Source organism: Ptychodera flava, chromosome 15 (genome assembly GCF_041260155.1).
Source record: "Ptychodera flava strain L36383 chromosome 15, AS_Pfla_20210202, whole genome shotgun sequence".
Classification (NCBI taxonomy): Eukaryota; Metazoa; Hemichordata; class Enteropneusta; family Ptychoderidae; genus Ptychodera; species Ptychodera flava.
Genome location: NC_091942.1, coordinates 28384861 through 28394259, shown reverse-complemented (window position 1 = coordinate 28394259; position 9399 = coordinate 28384861). Strand labels below are relative to the sequence as shown.

The window sequence follows — 9399 nt, the reverse complement described above, 5'->3', positions numbered from 1 at the left end:
TTCGACTAGGAGATCTTCAGGGTTTACAAGTATGCATTGGGCGCAGCGGAAAAAAACATTTTTTTTGCAATAACGACGAACTCTATTGAACTTGTTACATTTTTATTGGTACAGACTTGAAGGAAAACGTGATTGACAGGATGTAGGACAAAATATTGCTAAATTATGAACATTTTTATCAGCAAACAATTTATTTTTAGTCCTGGATAAACTTCACATTGAAGGGAAACTACGTGTGCTCATGTCTTTGTTACAGAGACTGCGCTTTTTAATGCGTATCGGATTACGCAGACGTCATTTTACTTTGCGTACTTCAAAGTAATAACATGCTTGAAATACGCAGGATTTTGCGTTAACGGAAGCTCTGTAATAAAACTATTGATAATATTATTAAAATTTTACTTTTTCTCAGTATTTTTTGCAAGACATGGATATATTTGTCTAACATAGTCATAAAAAAGTAACAGGTCCTCGTAACGCCAGTACGCGTACGCCTTTTCAATAAAAAAGATATCGATTTCAAGGTACATTGTCTGTGCTTTGTCTGTAAAACACGTCCGTGACTGTGTTTTTAATATTTTGCTGAGCAGCAAAATAGACGACAGTCAACGCTGCCTGTATTTTCATTGTAAATCTCTGAAAATCACAAGTTCAATTGGAAGGTGACTGCGTGTTTGTACATACGTATGCTGTTTTGAGGTCTCCTCGCCAAGTCGCTGAACTTGACATATTTTCACAATGTCAACCGGGTATCTATCATAAACAAACGCATCTGCAACCCGTCATCCGTTTGTAATCACACATACATAGCTTGGACCGTTGACTTGAGGCACCTCCATCCTTGGACAGACCATGAAGTAATCGTACAGTGTAAGTGTAACTTTCATGTGTAAAAAAGGTCACGAGCGTTCATTGGCCGTACGATCAATTATGTCAGCATATCTAATAACGTTAAACCATGGCTCCGCCCTCGGCCCCGCTTGGCGGCTACATTCAAATTTCGCAAACGGCCCTAAAAGTTCCCGGATGCTGTCGATTCCGCTAAGGCAGCATCATTTCATTGGCGATATATACCTTCTCGCAGCCCCAAACTTCACAAATTTTCCGTCTAAGTGGCCAAAACTGGGTAGATTTGATGGCTGATTTATGGACTTACCAACACCGGGAGAAATTTTGAGAATCAACATGCAGAAGTGAAGAAAACGGAGGTAATTCATGGGTATGTCAGTTTACTGTCGAGTGGAGCTGGCTACCTTTCTCATTATATACACTGTGTAGTAACTCTGGCCGTAGACTGAACCTTGGCAATGGTGTCACTTGTATATTTTGGCATAGATTGTGAAACTGTATGAGGGTTTCCAGAGGGTTGTTCACATAAGCACATTACAATGTGTAAAATATGACTTTATTAATCATAATCATAATTTATTCAGAATCATAATTAACAAAACAATGGAGTTTCCAGATGGCATTTACACAAAGTAGACGACATTGTGTGTAAAAAAGTTTTTAATATTCTGTAACATTCATATTAATAATTTATTAATATTCATAATTATTTTTTATGATAATAATAGCAAAAAATCATCACAATTATGCCTACTGGACCTGTGCAAGTTGTGGTGGCTCTTCACCGGGCCGTCCGATCGATTGTTTTTTCTGAACCGACGAATGTTAATCATTGGGTCATAATCTTAAAGCTTCCCAATATTGATAATTATTTAATAAGTAAAGAAATATCTTATTTCTGTGCACACACATCAAAAGGTACATAAAGCACATTTCAACTCGGAGAAATTGTAAAACATGTAAAAATGAAGGTACAGTCATGTTGACCTTGGAGATGCGAGCCTTGCACTCAACTTCATTCTCTCAAAGAGGTTCAAAATAAGCACTTGAGTGGTACACCAGTAAAGAATTGCAAAAATCTGAACGCCCAAATATTTGTTAAATGATTCAAAATACTAGCATACTTGCAATTAACCGAAATGGTGAAAGAATCACAGGCGGACCCTTCTCCTGAGAACAGCGCAGCCAACGGTAGAATGGGGCCGCGTCGCCCGATCCAACCGTTCAAACTGCTGAGGGCAACACTTGAGGCGCTGTATATCCTCCGTCGCTCGAGCGAAGAATGAGGACACACGCACTTTATTTGCGTGCAATGATGTAAGAGAAATTTGACAGAAAAACTTCTTACCTTGATAGAAAACAACAAGAACATCGATTTAAAATAAATAGGCCACAGCAGGAAGTGACAACCACGACAGTGCAATAATACACATGATAACTCTATCACTTCCTACGGGAAATACGCAATTTACTGAATTTAATCACGTCACCGTTTAATCCAATGAGATGCAACTGTATTGCTATTTGTCTTCATGGATGAATAGTTTGTACTTTACTGATAATGTGAATAGCACAGTTGATGATTTTGTGGTTATATTTTCAAGCCCAGCGAGACTTAACGGGAAAGGATGCAGCTTGAACTCAAGTCTTTATATTACATGTAAATATTTTTTCTTTCACACTGACAGTTTGCATGCCATTTGCCTTGAGGCTTTGTACACTTTTAGTTTACCTTACGTATTCATAATTATGCACACTTAACGCTTCATGTTACTGGTGGACGTATCTGCAATCAAAATTTTCATTTCGTAAATAAATTTAAACTTTCAAATGAAAAGAACAGTTAGAAAACGCCGCAGGCTATCTCCTAGGCTTCAAATTGTGCAAATTACTTCTCGCCATGTCTGGAGCAATCGTCTTTCTGGTGCGGAAACCTCGATAAGATGATGTTTATACTGTTGCAATTTATCACAATTGATAAACTATCATCTCACATGAAATTTCAAGTTTAACATCACGGACAATCCGGAGGAAAGTTGTTAGTTCTTATGCGAATAGAATGATGTCTGTTGTTGATCCATGCTATTGACACCATGGCTAACCATAACCGAGGTATTGTTCCGTGAGCGTGGTTGATTTCTTGCAAGGCATGCGTCTAGTTTGTTCACATGACAAGTACAAATTGTTCAACAGCTACGCAAAACAATATTATCATCAACAGCGTCACCTTTATGCGGAAATTTCACCGAAACACTTGACTACAATGAGACGACCTGATAATGATACAACTTATCATATCTATGAGGACTTAATAAAATGTACGTACGCACTAAGGTATGAATGGTTTTGGTAAATTAAAGTTTATGACTCACGAGAATCATACATACTATAGTATCTTATAGTGAGCCTTAGTTACCTTATCGCACGGCAGTCATAAGTTGTCTGACGATCAGGTTCAGCCTAAAACTCACGACTGCGAAGAGGTGAGAAGAATTTTGTTGTTACCAGAGGCCACTCGAAATTCTTTCTCTTATCTGACACAACTTATATTAGTCAAACATTAACAGTCATAAAGATTTTTAAAAAATATTAAGATGTCAAAGGTTACGAAATTAATCACATATATATCTATATGTGAAAGGTCATATGAAATGCGCAAGTGGCAGTCCTGGTCGAATTCTCACCAACATGTCTGAAAATTGACCTGTAGAGGGCGGTAATAAACGCAACAATATGTTGAACAGATATGAATATTTATAGTGTATAACTGTACACTAACATCATACGTACGCTGTAAATCGAGCGGGTGGCTTTCACAAAGATAAATCTGTCGGCAATTATGTCGTAAATGTCACACACCAACTTTAAAAGTTCTGTTAATGATTAAAATTCGAATCTTTACTTTGTCACCGGTCATATTTTGTAGAATTTCAATGGAGGCTAAACGTATTTGAGGCAGGTCGTTCATGGAAGTCCTTCTCCTTGACACCATAAATGCCCTTCTCAAGGGTCAGATGGGTCTCTAAAGAGAAAGGCTATTTGGATTTTGAGCAATGTTTCTAAACTATTTTCCGTTAGCTGCAGAAGTCTTGGATTTCGTGGTTTATTTATTTTTTATTTATGAAGTAACAGCTCCTATAGCAAAACAACAGTGCCAACAAAACATCTGCCTATCAGGTATTTTTTTAACTCGGTACCTTTGAAGAAGGCTGCCATCATTTCCTTCAAAGATTCTTCTCTTGGCGGCACTTTCAGGGATGAACCATTAGATTTTGGGCGTGGTGGTCAGCATGATGACGTGTTTTTTTATTCAAAACTTTGACAAAAAATCTCTTGACAGATGCATGCAATTTTTTCGAAATTCCATAGTCTATATTTGTCAACCTTCACGTGTTTATTTCTCTGTAAAAATTACCGTGGCGGCAAAAAAACCCTCCAGGAGTTTCAGTAGATTCTTTTTTATATATTGACCCCTCCGTGATCCGATGGTCCACCCCTTTTCACCGAGTGATCATTCTTGGTCAGTGAACAGACACACAAACAGATTTATACATCATGTAAATATTTCCCGATATAAGCGACGAACACAGATCATCGATTATGTAAATACATTTAAGGCATGGAAACATAAGCCAAAAAGCGTTTTATTTCTTTTATTGTATGGCACAATCATATTGTCATTATAAAAACAGATAAAATCAAAAGGGGCATAAATAAAAAATGATATACCTTTATTTTAGTTCGTAATATAAGTATAAAATATTTCTGCAATATCTTTTTAAATCTAGAATTTTAATACGTAAACAAATCAGTGTCAAATTGTAGAAGAGATTTGCTTTATATTTTCTTTTTCTTCGTCAATACGTTCCCCGACCTGACACCACTTTGGTAGTAGTGTGTAGTATGGCTAGCTGTCCACGGAATGTGGATTTTGTTGACTTCCTACTGTGTCGTAAAATCTCCGGCAAGAGTCTTTGGCACTTTCTGGGTTAATATTATACAGTTCTGCGTGTGCTTTAGAAGCACTTGCGATGTACAATGGCTGGTCCAGACTCATCGTACTCCTGTTTGCTGATCCACATCTGTTGGAAGGTGGACAGCGAAGCCAAGATGGAGCCGCCGATCCAGACAGAGTATTTGCGTTCTGGCGGGGCGATGATCTTGATCTTCATAGTGCTGGGTGCCAGTGACGTCACTTCCTTCTGCATACGGTCGGCGATACCTGGGTACATACTGGTTCCACCGGACAGCACGATGTTGGCGTACAGGTCTTTACGAATGTCCATGTCACATTTCATGATGCTGTTGTATGTAGTCTCGTGGATACCGGAACTCTCCATTCCTAAATTTAGCGAGAAGACATACAATTTTAAATCAGTTTCTAGAAATATTAAGTTATAATGGCGACACACTGCCGCACAATTTTAAGTTATTAACAACGGGTCAAAGAACTAGAAGATTCATCCAAAAATGATAAAAATTAGAAGATTGAAATAAATTTGGGAAGCCATGTTTTGATAGTTTCATAGAATGTTGACATTTGCTATGTGTACCAAAATCGACAGCAATTATTGCCTGTCAATTCAAATTAATTATCTGTTTCCACTCAAATACCGACAGCAATTGCAAAACGATAATTATCAAAAAAACCAACCATTTTTATGGCGTATTTGCTTGACATTCCATCCCCATGGTAACATTATAGGCATATCTGCAAGCACTTACCCAAGAAAGAGGGCTGGAAGAGAGCCTCGGGACAACGGAACCTTTCGTTGCCCACGGTTACAACCTGTCCGTCGGGAAGTTCATAACTTTTCTCCAACGAAGAGCTGGCGGCGGCTGTGGCCATTTCCTGCTCGAAGTCCAGCGCGACGTAACAGAGTTTTTCCTTGATATCGCGAACGATTTCTCTTTCGGCTGGAGAGGTGAAAAAAAATCGCACAGAAGTAGAAAAAATCAAACATGACGTTTTGAAGATAGTAAGTGTGGTTAAAGTCTTGTTAGAATTTATGGACTGAGGGGGAAACTGAATTCGAAAGTCGCAAATGATAAGATCCAGGAAGTGGGTAAAGCGTCATTTCTCTGTTGTGTACGTATTTCGCAGCATGAGGATCTTGAATGCAGGAATCTAGGACAGTCACTTCCTCCACTAGAACTATCTGAATTCCACAATATCATTGCATAAGATAATTGCTAGACAAATATGTGATATCATTACGATCTTTACTCCTAAGGAACTCTGGCAAAGGCCAAGCTGATGACGCGCGGAAAAGTGTTGATAATTGTTCAGAGATGTCATGTTTAATATTGTTTGAAGAGTCGATGACGGTATTTTTCAGGTTATCCTTTATTACATGAAAAAATCTTGTTGTTGTCCCATTCGTTTAAAAAGTACTAAATAATCGTGTTCGGGAACTGATGCATGATCTCGCCCAGAGAGATGATTTTTTTCAACTTTTAACAATTATAAATTATTTATCGATTGCCGAGTGCAGCTAAACAGAAGTTTGTTCTTTACTTTTCTTCCTCGAAGACATTGCCATACCAGGTCCACAATTGGAAATAACTTGTATCATATTAGTGTTATCAGCGTGGTTTACCCATTTTCGTTAAATAACAACAGTACAGATTTGGGGTCAAACGGCCGCCATGTTTGTTTCAGCGGAAATCGGAACTCCTGGATAACATTCGTCTTATAATGAGACCGCGATGATAAGACACTATTATCATAGAGGAACGGATACTTTATCCCTGCTAAACATTTTAGAAAAGGAACTAAATCTATCAGCAGAGTCAAAAATAACTTTAGATTAGAGTAGGTACTTGACAATTTAATATTTAATCCTCAATATTATGGATAGCTTACCCGTTGTAGTGAATGAGTAACCTCGTTCTGTAGCTACCTTCATTAGATAGTCAGTGAGGTCACGGCCGGCAAGATCCAGCCTCATTATGGCGTGGGGCAGGGCATAGCCTTCGTAAATTGGCACAGTGTGGGTAACTCCATCGCCGCTGTCCATCACGATACCGGTGGTTCGCCCCGAGGCGTAAAGCGACAGCACGGCTTGGATACCCACGTACATTGCGGGCACATTGAATGTTTCGAAGGAAATCTGCCAAAGAAAACATGCCATTTAATTTTTTGTGTTAGAATTTTTTTTCCTGATAAGTCGGTCATGTTTATCAAACTACCACAATAGTGTGATGTATTAATGCCAACTTAGTAGAATTTACGAGGAAATCATAAATGTTGCAAGGGTCGCCAAACTTTTTGATGTCACCCATTGAGCCCTGAATTGCCATCCCTACCTGTGTCATCTTTTCTCTGTTTCCCTTCGGGTTCAACGGCGCCTCTGTCAGTAACATTGGGTGTTCTTCGGGAGCAACACGCAGCTCGTTGTAGAATGTGTGGTGCCAGAGCTTTTCCATGTCGTCCCAGTTTGTGACGATTCCATGTTCGATGGGATATTTCAGAGTAAGGATACCTCTCTTGCTCTGCGCTTCGTCGCCTACGTAGCTATCCTTCTGTCCCATTCCAACCATTATACCCTGAATTAAAGAAAGTAATTACAGTTTAATGGGCAGTGAACAACGTTTGCAAAATAGCGGCCTACTAATGTCGGCCATATTTCGATGCAGATTATATAGTAAAGACTCGTACCTGATGACGTGGTCGTCCAACGATGGACGGGAACACGGCACGGGGAGCGTCGTCGCCGGCGAAACCAGCTTTGCACATACCGGAGCCATTGTCAATCACCAAGCCAGCAACCTCGTCATCACACATTGTGGTTCAGTTAAGTATGTGACTCCTACAGACTGCACAGAAAGAAAGAGAAAAATAACTTGTGAACTCTGAACGTCGTTTTGGAAGAATGGGTGTGGACTATACCATACTAGAGATGACCCTGGTCACCAGACATTGATCCAGGATCCCTGTTCGGCGGTTTGTATTGGGTTTATCAGGGTGTGGTTATCAAGTAGTGTCCACAGACCATCTCCTCCCATTAATTAACATTCTCTCAAAGGCAAAAATTGGACAAAAAATATAAAATGGTGAAAATGCGATTTCAACGTTTATAGCGGCGTCGGAGGTACAGTCGTCTATTGACATAACCTTATCTACACTCTGGACAGCAATTACATAAAAAGAACATATCGATAATGCCTGTTGATACAAATATTGGTTTTAAACCCGCTGAAATGCTTACAGCTTGAGCTGCTCATTGCAAAGGCCGTAAATATACATCTCTCGACTATTGTTTTGGTATTACAATATCGGTAAACACAGACATTTTCTCTCTTGCTGTTCTAGTATACGATCAGAGGAAAGCTCTTCCGCATATTTTCTGGTCAATTTACAGCATCTCTGACCGCCAACAGAACCGAAAAGACACATTCAATTCGAATATGTAAACTCCGATTGCATTAAACATACAAGTAACGTAAAAAAATACTCCGAATTTTAAGAGGTCAAAGTAACATATAATGCCATTTTATGCGAAGAAACATTTAGGATTTTTGAGGTTAAAATAATAATAATTCTACTCACCAACAAATTGATGTATTTGAGGTTGATGTGTCGCGCGGTTTCCACCCTTTGTACCAAGTGATGAGGACAACTCATGTTTTGTACACACCTGTTATCGGAATCGTTCAATATAAACGAGGGGTGGACGGTACCTCTATTGTGGGGATATTGTGGAACAACTTTTACGTATGGGTTTTGACCAGTCATATTAGAGTATTCAGTGGCATTCTTATGACACATACTGCAACGCGTTTATATGACGCTTGGATTATTTTAAATAAATATTTCATGCAATTACACATCCACCCTATACGACTCGAATGACATCGTCCGCGGCAAATGAGGGTCCTAATTTACTGCTGATGTGTCCATATATGGTGATACTAAAGCTTCATTTAGACTAATTCGGCACTACTGGCTTTACTCATTGAAGATTCTATGGGGTCACAGGTCATCAGATGACACGGATATCTCCGGGGACAGGCACAAGTACCGGCTGATAAGTGTCAATTTGTAAAGATCAATCGACCGACTTAGTTCAGATGCCCAAATTAAGTGAAGGGTGGGGCATAATGGGAGATAGGAACAGACAAAATGTATTTTTCTAATTAGTGTACCAAAAGTTGTGCCGGATCGCAAATTGACTGGATTCTCCGATAAACTAATAAAGGGGAAAATACTGCCCAAAATCAATGGATGTTACTCAACCAATAAACTTCTAACTTATCTGATACACTTATTATTACTCGGTTCTTACCACGAGACAACTTTGGCATGCATACATTACTTAATCGCCTTTGATATAATAACATATGATGTCGGACTGTGGTACAGTTGCTACGGATGTAATACGTATGTCGCTCCATTAACTAATCCGGAGTAACTTATGGTCTGATATGGAAGGAAGTTTTTCCTCAGCGTATTTCCCATTTTTGTGCTTCCTGCTGTCATTGTTATTGTGCCATCGCTGACCGTGGAACGTTGACAACCCTGTCATTGCATCGCCAACACAACCATTG

The 9399-nt window shown here is 39.1% G+C and overlaps 1 protein-coding gene across 1 annotated transcript; it reads right to left on the bottom strand.

The window, feature by feature from the left end:
* Positions 1-4487: 4487 nt before the first annotated feature.
* LOC139151767 (actin-1-like) lies at positions 4488-8490 on the bottom strand. Its single transcript, XM_070724747.1, has 6 exons — positions 8402-8490; positions 7511-7668; positions 7159-7398; positions 6716-6962; positions 5575-5766; positions 4488-5191 (listed from the first exon to the last, which is right to left on the bottom strand). The coding sequence occupies exons 2-6, from the start codon at positions 7634-7636 to the stop codon at positions 4866-4868; spliced, it is 1131 nt and encodes a 376-aa protein (XP_070580848.1). The 5' UTR covers positions 7637-7668; positions 8402-8490; the 3' UTR covers positions 4488-4865.
* Positions 8491-9399: the final 909 nt, after the last annotated feature.